General features: G+C 33.7%; 3 protein-coding genes across 3 annotated transcripts; all 3 read left to right on the forward strand.

Annotated features, from left to right (window-relative positions):
- Positions 1–9,614: 9,614 nt before the first annotated feature.
- On the forward strand, positions 9,615–13,760 carry LOC120162043. Its single transcript, XM_039172228.1, has 7 exons — positions 9,615–9,900; positions 9,988–10,055; positions 10,144–10,205; positions 10,317–10,464; positions 10,729–10,905; positions 11,361–11,573; positions 12,164–13,760. The coding sequence occupies exons 1-5, from the start codon at positions 9,884–9,886 to the stop codon at positions 10,758–10,760; spliced, it is 327 nt and encodes a 108-aa protein (XP_039028159.1). The 5' UTR covers positions 9,615–9,883; the 3' UTR covers positions 10,761–10,905; positions 11,361–11,573; positions 12,164–13,760.
- LOC120162274 lies at positions 10,765–13,930 on the forward strand. The gene is made up of 6 exons (XM_039172446.1): positions 10,765–10,905; positions 11,361–11,573; positions 12,164–12,335; positions 12,523–13,031; positions 13,114–13,689; positions 13,883–13,930. Exons 1-6 carry the CDS (start codon positions 10,765–10,767, stop codon positions 13,928–13,930), a joined length of 1,659 nt encoding a protein of 552 aa, XP_039028377.1.
- Positions 13,859–15,690, forward strand: LOC120162042 (telomere-associated protein RIF1-like). Its single transcript, XM_039172227.1, has 3 exons — positions 13,859–14,348; positions 14,437–14,506; positions 14,961–15,690. Exons 1-3 carry the CDS (start codon positions 14,290–14,292, stop codon positions 15,333–15,335), a joined length of 504 nt encoding a protein of 167 aa, XP_039028158.1. The 5' UTR covers positions 13,859–14,289; the 3' UTR covers positions 15,336–15,690.
- Positions 15,691–16,077: the final 387 nt, after the last annotated feature.

Consider the following 16,077-nt stretch of genomic DNA (forward strand, 5'->3'; position numbering starts at 1 on the left):
TGTGTCGATATTTTTTTCCCAGAATGAATGGAAAACAAGGTGCACCCATAAAGTGTCGATCCATATATAAAAAGTGTCGATCCCAAAATCATCGAACCCAAAAGTATAATGTAATATGTAATTTTTCAATCTAACCGGTACAATTATACCGGTTTTATGAGAGAATATGTCTAAATAATGTGTCGACACTAATATAGTTTGTGTCGATACTAATTTAAATATCAAGTGTTTTCCACCGTTTATATAGTACTCTTAATCGAGAAACCCTAAACATAAATGCAAGCAGGCAGATCTTCCTCTTTCTTCCTTCTACCGTTATCATAAGTGACGATCAGATATTCAGGTAAATTTATCGATATTTTATGGGTTTGATTGATTTCTATATTGGAGTTTTTATCCTGAATGTGTTTGTGTTCCATTGTAATAGGGGTAGCATCCAACCAAAATGGCTCCAAAACGTCAGCGTCAGAAGCGAGGTCTTTCTCAAAGCTCTTCTCAACCCAGTTCTTCTCAACCACCTCCTTCTGTAACAAACGATTCTTCTGAGGAAATCAGGTCCTTCGAAACTCTGAACTTTAGATCCGACATGGAGAAACAAAGATGGCAGACGAGTTTTAAAGTAAGGAAGATTCGTCCCGAACGTGTCATTGACCTGGGTTTCTTGTTTGATGATAAATATGCATTTAGTTTTAAATCCACATTTACATCTTGGGGTTGGCTTGAATTCCTTGGTGTAGAACCAAGATATTATCCCAACCTAGTTAGAGTCTTCTACACAATGCTTCCTTACAGCACGAGCCTAATAAGACTAATATAATAGGAATTAATACACATGTCATGGGGAAGGATATATATATATCTCCAGAAACTATTGCGGAGGGTTTAGGTGTAGCGAATACAGGGGATTCAGATGAAAATGGTGTAGATTGGTCTACAATTAAACGGGTTACTAGAAATAGCCCAATTCACCTCGATGTAGAGTCGAGAGTGTTTCACAAAATGCTCACATGGTATATCCGGCCTAGTGGGGGAAAACATTCAACGCTTCGAGACATCGATTATTGGTGGATAGCAAAGTATAAATCCAAAACGGCTCCAAACATTGCAAAACTCATATTTAATACAATTGTATATATGGTCACAAAGGGAGCAACAATTTCAACTACACTACCATATGGATGTGTCATCACCCATCTGTTGAAGAAGAAGGAAGTTGATTTTTCGCATGACGCCCCTGTTCGATTAACCCGCAAGATTGACATGGTATTTATTAAAAAAGCGGGATATGATTTTGTTGAAAAACTCGGTTGGAAGCGTGTCAAGGAGGTCGGATTAGATCAAGAGAGGGAGGAAATGGACCCCGTTGGCCATGAAGAAGAGCAACCAAGTGGAGACGCAATGATGGAAGAAGCAACAGTTGCAGAGGATGTCACAATTAAGACCGTGATGGAATACATGGTCAATTTTCGGGAGCATATTGATTCCCTTGTGAGTGGAATGCGATCCGATATTTCATCATTGCAACGTGAAGTCTCCATGTTGCGTAACGAATTACGTCAACGACATCAAACGAGTTAGGTAATTCATTATCTATGTTTCTTAACATTTACACGTTCTGAACTTTATTTTATTTTCTTTTAACAGATGTGGACAACCAAGCGGTCGCAGAAGATGAAGCTGACGATGAAGATGACGATGATGATGACGATGAAGCTGGCGATGAAGATGATGACGATGATGATGATGATGATGAAGATGATGATCCAAACAAGTATATCGTGTCTGCAACGCCGCCTTCAAGAAAACTTTTAATTTTTGATCTCAATGGTGTCCTTGCCTACATCCCAAGACTGCCGGCAGGTTTTAATTCTATTCTTTTGTATCCATTATTTTAACATATAAGCGTAGAACTTTAATCTCATTTTCTTCATGTTGTAGATGTTGTCCTCAGAAGAGGATTATTTGAATTTATGCAATTTTGTGTCGACAATTTTGTTGTTGCCCTTTGGTCTTCAAAGATGAGGTTAGAACATGTTTGAGGCAATTGAATTACTGTAGTCAAAATCGTTAATATACATTTGAATGTTAACATTCAAACTTGATTACAATCTCAGGCATAACGTCGACCGTGTACTTGAGAAACTACCTGTATTTTCCGAGCATTTTCTATTCGTGTGGGTAAGATGAATGTCATTACAGTTTGCTGACTTTTCGTTGTCTATGATTCCTACATATTTATGTTCGACTGTTTGTGAACAGGATCAAAAAAAATGCAAAACATACGATTCTGTTACCTACTGTAAAGATCTCAATGATGTTTGGAACGCGTGTCCAGATTTTAACGAGCTAAATACACTTTTGGTCGATGATTCAGCGGAAAAAATGATTTATAATCCGGTAAGTTGCATTTATGCAATATGTTTCTGATCAGTTGAACAGGTGTTCAGACATTGATTATTTTAACAACTTATGTGTTTATATAGAAATACAATTACATATGTCCACATACCTTTGACGCTGCTTCCCATTCGAACGACAAAGCTCTAGGTATGACACAAATTTATTCATGCTTATGTGAATTTAATTTATTGTTAGTAAAATTGCACCTCATTAGTTTGATAATTGAAATTATTTATGTATGTCCTCAGAAAAAGGCGGAAACATACGAGAGTATTTGGAAAATTTGTTGAAGGCCTCTAATGTTCCGGACTTCGTTAGAAACAACCCTTTTTCATCGGATTAATTTTGTTTGTCGGTACATTATTTGAACATTCTTGTGTATTTAAATTTTGGTGTGATTATATTGTATGTATATTTTCATTAATTATTCCATATTTGCTTCTATGTGTACATATACATTTGAGTGTCTATATTTTTTTAATATATTGTAAAGTATCTATCCTTTTTATAAAAGTGTCTATACTTTTTTCACTGTGGAAAACATTAATTTAAGGTTATCTTTTGAGTGAGTTTTAAGATATTAATTTAGTAATTATAGGCGTCTAATGATTAATTTTTTACGTTACGGTATATATTATTGTTAAATTAAAAATTCTTAATATTATTTTATAAAATATCAACACAATCAACTAATTTTTTGTGCAAATGAAATTATTAAATTAATATTGTAGGTGGAAAACCTGAAACATACTTAAAAAATATTGAAACATAAATTACATATCTTTAAAAAAAAGTATCGATCCTTTTTATAAAAAGTATGGACACTTTCAACATATTATAATAAAATAGGTAAATTTGCAATATAACCGGTATAAATATACCGGTCTTATGCGCGAATAGGTCTACAACCTATATCGACACTTTTTAATATTGTGTCGGTACTTTATGTCCATATTGGAAGAAAAATGTGTCGATACGATTTAAAAAAGTGTCGACATTTTACACATCGGAACCCATAATTATAATGTAATAGATAATTTTGTAATATAACCGGTATAAATATACCGGTTTTATGAGCGAATAGGTCTACAACCTATATCGACACTTTATAATATTGTGTCGGTACTTTATGTCCAGATTGGAATTGAATGTGTCGATACCATTTAAAAAAGTGTCGGTAATTTGAAGTAACGCGGTTTTTCTTCCTTCATTCAAAATATTTATATGTACATACAATAGGAGTGATGTTGATACTTACGATATATTATATGGAGATCGTTGTCATTCCATTCCGTCTTCGAAAAAATCAGTTGATGTAGGCTGTGTGCTTGTACTCAAACTAAGCTTGACTTGAGGACATGTTAGTTTGTTATGCCCCTCACCGTTGCAGTACCCACATCGCCTAATTTTCTTCTCGACCTTGTTCTTCGGCACTTCTTTTCGCTTGCGTTGTTTTCGTTGAGGGTCACGAACATTGTTTACTACAATGCTCTGGTTGACTGAATGATTCAAACCAAACGAGTTTTCTAATTCTTCTATTAGTTTTTTCATCTCATCTCTTGCGGTTTTGAAAGACTCGTCTGTCTTTGATGCAATGTAGCATAACCTACTTGACGTTGAACGTAGAGCAGCGAACCTTGCCATTTGCATCACTTCTGGAGACACATTCAAATCAACATAGCTGGGTGCAGAAGCCTTCGCATCATTAGTCCACCTACTTTGAATCAAAGTCCCGGGCAAATATGTGTAGTCCAATTGCTTCAAAATGTGAAGTTGATGGCGACACGGAAGTCCAACGGTCTCGAATTTTTTGCAGGAGCAAATTAGAGTTTTCGTACGAGAATCAAAACTAATTTCAAATTTCCTATTTTTTTCTGCGTACTTTGACAAAATATAATGTTGACATTCATCTGATAAGGACTTAATCTCTGCCTCAATCCGGTACAATGTCTCCCGTGTAAGTTCATCTTGGAACACACGAAAAGATTCGCGGGTAAAAATCGCAGCGGCATGGCTTTCAAGGTCGACCAGTTTTGTGATCTGGAAGGGCTTCGTATGGGAACTTAAGTAATCCGCTTTCAACTCGTTCATACGCATTCTACTAATTCCATCTTCAATTGCACGAACAACATCTAAATATGTCTTCTTGTGTTTCAGTGCAATAGCTAGTGAAGCATTCATAGACTCGCACCTTTGTGTTGAGCGAATATTGGCAAAGAAATGACCGGTTAGATATGCTTGTGCCCATAAGTGTCGTGTATTTCCCTTCTCAATCACCCATGGATGCTTTTGGACGTTGAATTCTGAAACAATCGAACGCCATTGAATATCAAATTCCTTGGTTGTCCACCAGGAAGCCATGCATTTTGAGAATGCTGCTGTAAACTTTGGGTCACCAATGTTAGCTTGTGCATTGCGAGAAAGATGCCAAGAACATAATCTGTGCTTAGCATAAGGGATAACAGATTTGATAGCCCTCTGCATTGCCCTATCCCCATCGGTTACAACAGAAATAGGTGATTTATTCATCATGGCTTCTAAAAAATTCTGTAGCACCCACTCGAAAGATTGAGACGTTTCGTCAGCGATTATGGCAGTGGCAAACACAATTGTGTTATGGTGATGATTGACACCAACAATAGGCATAATTGGTCGACCATACAAATTATCTTTGTACGTTGTGTCGAACGCAATTACATCACCGAAGCATGTGTAATCCGATCTCGATGTAGAATCCGACCAAATAAGATTATACAATGCCCCCGATTCGTCTACCGAGTATGTCATAAAAAACCCGGGATCATCATGTTTCTTATAATCAAAGTAGGCAATAAGCGCATTCACATCCCCATCGACGATTTCCTTTGCTTTACCTCTTTGAAGTGCATTGTAGAGGTCTTTATGTGTAAATCCAACATTATGATAGCCCCCTGCCTGCTGCGTTAAATAGTTCATTACTTGTGACGTGCCAACACCGACCTCTTTCAATGTTGTTGCCTCATCGATATCAGCCTTACTTACAGCTCGATTAGAACGCATAAATGGTGTCATAACAGATGTGCACAATGCATGATTATGTTTCTGATCAGACTTACTTATAACCCACTGATCGTTTGTATTTGTTGCTGTAACTACGACTCTAGCCTTACATCCTGTTCTTGTGACTGGCGTATGAGCACGTTGACGATCAACAGTATTGACTTTTGATACTCGAAACCCTTCTTTGGAACAACAAAATTCTTGTGTCTTCACATTCCCTTCCACGTCAAGCCGTGTTGTTCCCTTACGTGCACTAAACCCATGTTCCCGTGCGAATCCCTTGTAAAAGTGCCAAGCTTGATCACGTGAACAGAAGAGCTGACCAACCAATCTGTCAGATTCATCAACATTATGTACTTCATGGCATTCCTCGGTTGGCTTAACATTGTCTACATCAGTATTATCCATGGCAAAAATTTTGTTGTGCAAGTTCAGTGCTCCAGGAGTTGATGGATATGTAAACGAAGGTTCATTTTGAACATGTTTCTGTAGTTAAAGGGTGGGTACAACATTAAATTCGCAGTACATATTTAGGTATGTACAATAACTACAAGTATATTATCATTTTAAATTCGCAGTACACTGTTAAAAAAATTGAAACATAAATTACATAAGTTTTAAAAAAAGTATCGATCCTTTTTATAAAAAGTATGGACACTTTCAATATAATAGGTGAACATATGATGTAATAGGTAGCCCTTATATAATGTAATAGGTATCGTTTATATAATGTAATAGGTAGTGGTTATATTGTAAAGTGTCTATCCTTTTTATAAAAGTGTCCATACTTTTTTCACTGTGGAAAACATTAATTTAAGGTTATCTTTTGAGTGAGTTTTAAGATATTAATTTAGTAATTATAGGCGTCTAATGATTTATTTTTTACGTTACGGTATATATTATTATTAAATTAAAAATTCTAAATAATATTTTATAAAATATAAAAACAATCAAATAATTTTTTGTGCAAATGAAATTATTAAATCAATATTGTAGGTGGAAAACATGAAACACTGTTAAAAAATTGAAACATAAATTACATAAGTTTTAAAAAAAGTATCGATCCTTTTTATAAAAAGTATGGACACTTTCAATATAATAGGTAAACATATGATGTAATAGGTAGCCCTTATATAATGTAATAGGTATCGTTTATATAATGTAATAGGTAGTGGTTATATTGTAAAGTGTCTATCCTTTTTATAAAAGTGTCCATACTTTTTTCACTGTGGAAAACATTAATTTAAGGTTATCTTTTGAGTGAGTTTTAAGATATTAATTTAGTAATTATAGACGTATAATGATTTATTTTTACGTTACGATATATATTATTAAATTAAAAATTCTAAATATTATTTTATAAAATATCAAAACAATCAAATAATTTTTTGTGCAAATGAAATTATTAAATCAAATAATTCAAATTGAAAATTAAACAACAAATCAATTAAACATTGTTGTGGGTACATTAATTGAACATTGTTATGGGTACATTATTTGGATTAATTTCGTTGAGATGGGTTATGTATAACAAAACAATCTATCTCTCATGTGAGTACTTTATTCCAACCATGTGACAAGTGTGACAACTCCATCAACTCACAACTCAGCTTTGAACTCAATCAATATTGTCTTTTAGCTTGATGGTTCATAAAGCATGTTACTTGAACAGTATGAATCAATTATGCAATTTTCATGTTCAATTTAACACTGCATTTCAAATTCATTTCATATGTAATTGGAGTTTGAATTTAAATTTCAATTTGAGTTTGAATTTCAATATATATTTCGGCTCCACTATAAATATTAGCCCAAGCCAATATGCATGTTATCATTGATTATTCCTAATTTCCATTGTTTTTTTTCCAACGTATAAACGCGAGGGAAATCCCGACCATTTTATTTTTGGTCAACTTTAAAGCGTCAGAAACGTTTCGGGCGTATGATCTGGGTGGTATACAAGAAATGTAACAAATAGCAACTAAAATCATAAGTTGAGTACCACCCAAATCATAAGTCTGAAATACTTCCGATGCTCATCAAAATCCAAAGCTCATATGGTGCCAAGCAAAAGGAAATCAAAATCCAAATCTCATATGATGCCAAGCAAAAGGAAATCAAAATCTACAACTTGAGTTTGAACATTGATATGATATGTTCAGTTGTTATCATGTTGGGATTTTCTCGTTTTTGATTGCTTGGATAGTTGTTCTCTTGCTTCTTCAAGTGTTCTTAAGGTTATCCTTTGAGTGAGTTTTAAGATATTAATTTAGTAATTATAGGCGTCTAATGATTTATTTCTTACGTTACGATATATTATTATTAAATTAAAAATTCTAAATATTATTTTATAAAATATAAAAACAATCAAATAATTTTTTGTGCAAATGAAATTATTAAATTAATATTGTAGGTGGAAAACATGAAACACTGTTAAAAAAATTGAAACATAAATTACATAAGTTTTAAAAAAAGTATCGATCCTTTTTATAAAAAGTATGGACACTTTCAATATAATAGGTAAACATATGATGTAATAGGTAGCCCTTATATAATGTAATAGGTATCGTTTATATAATGTAATAGGTAGTGGTTATATTGTAAAGTGTCTATCCTTTTTATAAAAGTGTCCATACTTTTTTCACTGTGGAAAACATTAATTTAAGGTTATCTTTTGAGTGAGTTTTAAGATATTAATTTAGTAATTATAGGCGTCTAATGATTTATTTTTTACGTTACGATATATATTATTATTAAATTAAAAATTCTAAATATTATTTTATAAAATATCAAAACAATCAAATAATTTTTTGTGCAAATGAAATTATTAAATTAATATTGTAGGTAGAAAACATGAAACACTGTTAAAGTATCGATCATTTTTATAAAAAGTATGGACACTTTCAATATAATATAATGTAATAGGTAAATTTGCAATGCTATCGGTATAAATATACCGGTTTACTTATAAAATAGGTAAATATAAGCGCTACCTATTACATTATATAAGCGCTACCTAGTATGTTATTGTACTTTATAATATTTCCGGTTAAATAATATAACATAACCGGTCTAAATTTTAACCGGTCACTTGTTTAATCGGTCACACCGTATATTAGCCGTTTTTTAGGCGCCGCACCGCAGAACCACCCTTAATTGAAAGGAAGTGGAGTACCCGAACAAGTGGAGCAACAAAAAGTAGGGGTGGCACGTGTAAGAGAAGGGGGACAGTCGCATGGAAATGGATGCACTCAGCTGTTAGGATATCACTGACGCTATCTATCTAATTGTTCCAACAACACAGAAATCGAAAAACACGCCATGCCGGACACCATTCAAGCTCGTTTGGTCCTTTCGATTTAACCCACGACTCTGTCTTTCCCCTCATTTCCCCCGTTACTTGTCTGTTTATTTCCAATTTATTTTCTTATGCCTATATTAAAACCCCTTAATATACCCCTTTTAACCCAAGTTTGATATTATTTTGAAAAGTAATTTAAAAAATATTGTAAAAAACATTTTTATTTTGAAAATTATAGTTTAAAATCTAATTATTATTAAAAAGTAAATTTAAAAATATAAAATATTTATTTTATACATTATATTGTAAATTAAAAATATAGTATTTGAAAATAAAAATATTCACTCAAAAGAGATTTTAATTGTTTTATAGTATCCTCATAATGATTTTTATAGTATTTAATATAGACCGATATACCAATGAGACATATTTGATAGTAATAAAAATATATTTAATTTTTTTATGAATTTATATTATAATATTTAAATTTTAATTTCATATTGGATAAATTATTTTTTTACTAGTTTGAAGTTATTACAAAATAGTATATATTCGAAAAACTCTTAATCATTCGACAAAGAAAGCTTAAACACCTCTACAGACGATGTACTCACACCAATAACCTATTGAGATAACAATTATCACTTTAATCACTGAGATCACTTGATTCGTATTATATTAAACAAATTATGTAATATATAAAAATAAAAAACAAGTTGACGTGAATATTTAATATTGAAACTCAACCCAAGCCCATTTTTAAACGGGCTAATGTTGGGCTTGGCTAATAGTTCAACTTCACATCCCCAAACAGTACTTTGCCTACCGCGCGAACACAATACCAATTGGCGCGAAAATTGGTGCAAAGCTCAAAATCCCAGACTGTAACCTTTTAGACTTCCTTTTTTTTATGTTCACTTCCTTCAATTTCACAAGCAACAATTGTTTCGACAATGTCGACTATCGGAGGTCAGATGGAAGAAATCAAAGCCTTAATATCATATAATTCAAAAGCAGACCGATCGTTCGGTTATTCAACTCTTTTACACTTCCAATAACAGTCCAGTGACAGTCCTCCTTCAATCCAAGCCCTAATTCAAAGTTCTCATTGTCTTATAAATTTAATCCTCTCTGATATCCACCATGAAGATCAAAAAAATGTAAAACTTGATAACAATTTTCCTTTTGATTTGATATGATTTTATTTTATTTTATTTGCTTTTATGTATTTTTTTGGTTGATTGCAGAGCTGCTCAAGCCTTTAAGTGCTTTGGGTATATGATCTATCATCCTTCTCTTACTGCTGCAATTCCTGGTAATTATTTTTAATTTTTACTTACAAATACCTTGAAATTTTAATTTCTTGTTGATTTCTTTTGTTTTTGGTGCTGTTCTTGTTGTAGCTGAAGATGTAAAACTGGTTTTAGAGTCATTGGCTAAACTCATCACTGTTACAAAAATGAAGGTAAAATAACTTTTCACTAGAACAATAGTAGGTTCCTTTTTTTCTTCTCCCCTTAAACACTTTTGTTACTTTTTGTTAGTGACTTTGAACTTGTTCATCTCCTAATGGCAGTCAGTTTGTAATTTAGGCGTGTGGTGTATATCTATGCAACAATTTGATACACCACTTTTAGCTGCCTGCTTTGATTCATTGCTGGCGGCGGTTGTTCATGCCCTTTATAACCCTAGTGGCTCATTGTCAACTACGTTTGAGACAGCAGGTATAGTTATTTCTTTGGTGGTTTGATAATCAAGTTCGGTGGTTCGCCAAGGCCTCTCTGCGGGGTTTTCATATTGCATTGGTTTATTAGCAAATTTAATCAAGAGACTCATTTACTTTTCATTGTTTCAATATCACGGCTTTGTTGGTATTCTCTCCTTCATAGAATGTATTAAAATGACCTACGATATCTGTTGTGGTTAAAGATGTGGGGTTAACTCTGAGTTTGTTGTATCTACTAATTATTATATGTTACCTGTCTTAGGCTGTGGCAAAGTTAAAAGCCCAAATGAGTGAAATGATGCGAGAATCATCACACTTATGGGCTCCTCCAATATATAGAAGACTTCTCAGCATTGATAAGAGAGAGCGAGATATGTCAGAGAGGTGTCTTTTGAAAATTAAGTCTACAATACTTCCTGCTCCAATAAGTCTTTCAAAGGTACATCCAGCTGGTATTTGTGCACTTGACATTTCTACTGCATTTCCCCCCTTTTTCTTTTTAAATGTTTCCTTATTTATCCAAAGTGTGCATATAACATGCTGTGAATGATGGCACGAAAAAATTTACCCATATATATCTTGGTATGTTTTTTTCCCTTCAGACTTATTGACGGAGGTTAGACTAATTGCATGCTTCAGGTTTATTGTTATTGTTGTTCACTTTACCATGACCCATTTCTATTTTTCGAAGTGAATACGTGTAGTGTGCTTTTATGATAGAAACTGCATTTTGAAAGGGCAAACACAAATCTGTTTGTTAAGCTCCTCAGAATTTTAATCACTTTCCTCCAGTTTCAAGATATAATATCATAAAACTTATTTCAAGGTGTTTTGCAACATTGCATGGTTAATTTTATAATCTTAGATCACTTGTGCTTCATCTTTCTGAAACAGGCTATTATTGAAGATGTGAGGAAAAATTTGCTGACGGGGATGAAGGACTGGTTAGACAAGGGTATGAAAGTTCAAACTGTCCTTGCGTGGGGGTGGTTTATCAGCTTCCTAGGATCTGGTGCCTTGAAGAACAGACATTTAGTAAATGATATGTTGAAGGTTCTGGAGCAAACATTTTCAGATCACAACCCACAAGTCCAGATTGCTTCTCTGGTATCACTGATAAAATTTTAGTTTAATTTTTTTTCATTGAAAGGCTAATAACATTTTATTCAATAAATAGGTGAGTACAAAAGCAGAACAAGAACTTCTATTCACTCAAATGAATTATCCTATCTATTTGACAATCTCTTGTACAAAGCCATATAACTCAAATAAGAACGCATGTATTTTCTTGGTTTGTTGTTTCACAGTTCAGCTGTCTATCATATGATATAGACAGATGCATATTCTTTCGTCATAATTAAATATGAAAGATCTTGGACATAATTCATCTAGAGATCAGGAAGTCTAACTACAGGATCCAACAACTAAACCATACATGCACAGAAAATTGTTTAGCATCCCTATATGTTGGCTCCTCTGTGACAGCCAAGTCCAAGTTTTGATATGTTCAAAATCTGAAGGGATTGAATTGTGTAATGTTAATTTGTAATGTGCCTTTAAGCAGACTGGTTTAAGGTGTTTCAGGATCAAACAGCTTTGTTTATTACCTTTTTACTAATGGCTTTAAAATAATTTGTTTTGGAAGTATACATAGCTTGTTGAACATCTTCCTTAAAATGTTTGTCTTGATTTTGCAGGTTGCCTGGCAAGGTCTTATCGATGCGCTGGTTCACCCTCAAATACTGTACTGCAAAAGGAATGCAAGTCAACAGTTACAAACATCCTCAGGAAAAAGCAGTGAATTGATGTTAAATGGATTTTCAAAAAGCTTAAAGCTCACAATGACACCTCTAACGGGAATCATTTCAAGTAAATGTGATATATCTGTTCTCTCATCCTGCCTAAACACATGGTGTTATCTCCTACATAAGCTTGATACCTCCATCAACTCCAATAATTAAAGTGGTATTGGATCCTATGTTTCAAGCAATTTTAAAGATGGGCCCAGATAGTAAAAGTATCCAGTTATGGAATTTTTGCCTTGATTTGCTTCTAGATTGTATATCAGCAAAGTGTTCAGATTTGATCTCTGATCCAAAGGACCAGATAAACCTTCGTCTTTCAGCCAGAACCATAATTCCCGGGTCTGGAAGGTACTCATGGAAGCAATTCCTATTTAGTCAGTTGGATTTCTACTTTAAGATGATTGCTATTATCATTACTCATGTGGCAACTGCAACAATTTCCCCAGAAAGCAGAAAAACAGCGTGTGATGCAGCTGTCAGGATATTTAGATCTGTTTTAAAGGGAGTGCAAATGGAGTTTAGAAACCCATTAAATAATTATGATAACATTATGTTCTGTTTGAATATAATATTTAGTTTCACAAAAAAAGTAGGCGAAGATGCTAGTTCAGAAGGTGTTGGTGACTTGTTTAACACTTCTCTTTCTTTAATAGAGGCTGCTGTGGATGAATTAGAACCTTCTATTATGGAATCCCCTCTTTACAAGGTGGCTTTAGACATCAATTATGTTGGCACTCTGGATTCAGTTAATTGTTCAAAAGTACTGCACCAGTGTTCTTTTATGGATATGGTTTCACCCATGGTTTAATCTAACTGTACTCTACCTCACTTTGGTGGTTCAGTTAACTATAAATACACCTGAGATGGAATTGATTTTACAGAGGCTTCAAAGTTTTTATAAATCCGTACTGTCTTCTGATGATCCCCTGGAAAGTTTTCTTGCTTCTGTTGGTTTATTATATGGGCACATGGGTTTTATGTACATGGAGATATGGATGGCAATGGTGACATGTCTTAATGGCTATATTGATGGTATGGAGGATCTCTCCCTATTCAAAACAGATTCTGGCAAATCATTTTATAGGGCCATCCGCCATCTCTTATCATATCCATTCATTTTGTTCTCTTGTTCTGAGAAAGATTTAACCCTGTTGAACTCTGGTGACGCCCTGAAAGAATCTTTTATTTTATCAGAGAGAAGACTTGAACAGGCTATTGAGATTTGGAAATCGTTTTATGTTTCTGTTTGTGCTGCATTCTTTAAGTTGTCTACTACAAACACTCTTGGTGGTGATCTGTGTGCAATGTTAAATTCGTGTTTGGATGAAAACAGTAGCATATTTCGGTATAATAGCGAGCTTGGTTTACGTTACAAGGATCTGGAGTTCTCTTGCATTCTTTTCTCTGGCAATGTTTTGGTATGTATTTTGGAACATAAACCGACTTCAGATACAGGTGAAAGTGGAAAAGAATGTGTTGTATATAATGAGTCCAGTGGCATTATCAATATTTTTTAATTTTCTTCCAGGTAAATTAAAGCATTTAAAACTACTCATGTTCCTAAAGTCGTCATTAACCTGCATGAGGTTCACATTCTGATGTCTTTCTTAGTTGAATTGCTCAGAAATTGTACGGGATCTTGAAAAAGCCCTTTTGTGAGTTTGTCTCATCACGATTTCCAGCCCATTTTGCCTTTTCAAATTAAGAGTGCATCATTTTTATGGATGAAATGTTCAATATTTAGCTACTTACATTGCTGTCCTAACCATGGAGAAGTTTCATCTGTAGGGTAAATAAAAGCAGAAAGGTCTAATAATCCAACTGAACCATGATCTACACAAGAATTTAGCCACATAGTTTATCTGATATTTGTGACAGAAAAAATAAGAATTTTACTTGTTTATTCTATTACCAAGAATGCACATTTTTTCATGTAAACTATTGACGACTAGGTTGCTTAATATTCACCCCAATCTTATAAGCTGTTGTTTCTTTGTCGCTTAAAATCTTGCACATTCATGAAATTCTTGTACATAAACATGGCAGAGGAACAATCCTCGGGTATTGTGAATTCAAGGTAAATATTCCTCTTGCTTATTTATGCTTCATGTTGAGATTTTTCTTTTATAAATTGTTTACATGTCTCTTGTGTGAGTCGATTTCAGGGTATTTTCTGCATTGACTCGCTTCATTAGTTGCCTTCACTCGAAGCAAGATATTCTGTCATTTTTTGAGGTTTGTATTTTGCTTTGTGTTTATCATTTAGCAGTAGATGCTGAGGAAAAACATCATTTACTCTCTTGAATCGGATTTATTCTCAATATATAGCTGATCAATACATAAGCATAAGCCCAAGCACATTAGTTAAATCGATGTAATCCCTTTCATTCTGAAATTGAGCAGGTATTATTTTCTTTCAAACAAGTTTTGATGGAACCATGAATGAGAGACGAGCACATTTCAACTATACTGCTTTTACTTTTCATTTTTCTTACACTCACATCCAATGCATTTTTATATTTCAACTATATTGGGACATGGATATGAGAATGAATATGACCTTCCAAGGATCCTCGAAATACAAGGAAAGCTTAGACAAAAAAAGTGTACATGTCTGCGTTGGACACATTTATATTTGTCACTCACCCGAATCCGAGTAATATAACATTTCAGAATGAAAAAACTGCAGATAATATCCGGTTCACTGTTTCAATGGTTATCGCATCAAGATATAAAGGATGAAAATGTCAAAGATCAACTCAGAACCCTCTGGGATGAGATCCTCAATTGTTTACGGAGGAGTCAGCCTCTACCAACTTTCAATTCATCTTTCCTCAAACTTAAAATGCCGTTCCTCGAGAAAACACTGGATCATCGGAATACCTCCATTTCTGATGAGACCATAATCTTTTGGAACTCCACATATGGCAAGCAAATAAACTTGGAGTATCCCCAAAATCTGCTTCATGTTCTGCACAAGTTGTTACACAAGTTGTCAAGAATTGGAAGAATAAGCCTCTACAAGAATTGGATCACTGCAACACAGAACAGGAGCTCGAAGTGAGTAGAGTTGACAGAGGAGGGTATGATTGCTGGAGTTAAGCCACCATTAAATTCAAAACGAAAAAGAGTGGAACTAACAGAGCATCAAAAGGAAGTAAGACGAGCACAACAAGGGAGAGGGACTGCAATGGACATGGTCCCGGGATCCGAACTTATACTAGTCTCGACTTTTCGCAGGGAAACGAGGAGTCGCAAGACAGCCAGGATATTCGAGATTCGGAAGCCATGTTGGAGATGTGGAGAAGATAGACGCGATTGAATTGTAGTAACATCAACTTATCGCTATGATGATGTTTGTTTATGTATATATGTACAAATAAGATAAAAGGGTAGTAATTGTGTTTGGATATAAATCTAAATAAATTTATTGTACTTGTTATTAGGAGAACAATATTCTCACCGAGATCAAAATATATATATATATTTTTTAAATCTAATAAAAGAATAGAAAAAAATTATCTATGTTTTCCCTCCCCATAAAGAGTTTTAAAATCTATTCGTGGCACGATTTTTTTTAATAAATAAAAGTACTTAAATTAATCAAAAAATGCATGCAATAAAAGTAATAAACAAACTTAACGAAACGAGTAAAACAAAATAGATAAAAGTACTTCATAATCTTTCATGCAACACGAAACTATTCTATCACTGCCTACTCGGTCAGTTTAATCATTTAGATTAAAAAAACAAAAAAAAAAAACCTTTTCCCCAATTTGGTTGACCAGGTTTTAATATTTGTTATA

This window comes from Hibiscus syriacus, unplaced genomic scaffold (genome assembly GCF_006381635.1).
Source record: "Hibiscus syriacus cultivar Baekdansim isolate YM2019G1 unplaced genomic scaffold, ASM638163v2 tig00111402_pilon, whole genome shotgun sequence".
Taxonomy (NCBI): domain Eukaryota; kingdom Viridiplantae; phylum Streptophyta; class Magnoliopsida; order Malvales; family Malvaceae; genus Hibiscus; species Hibiscus syriacus.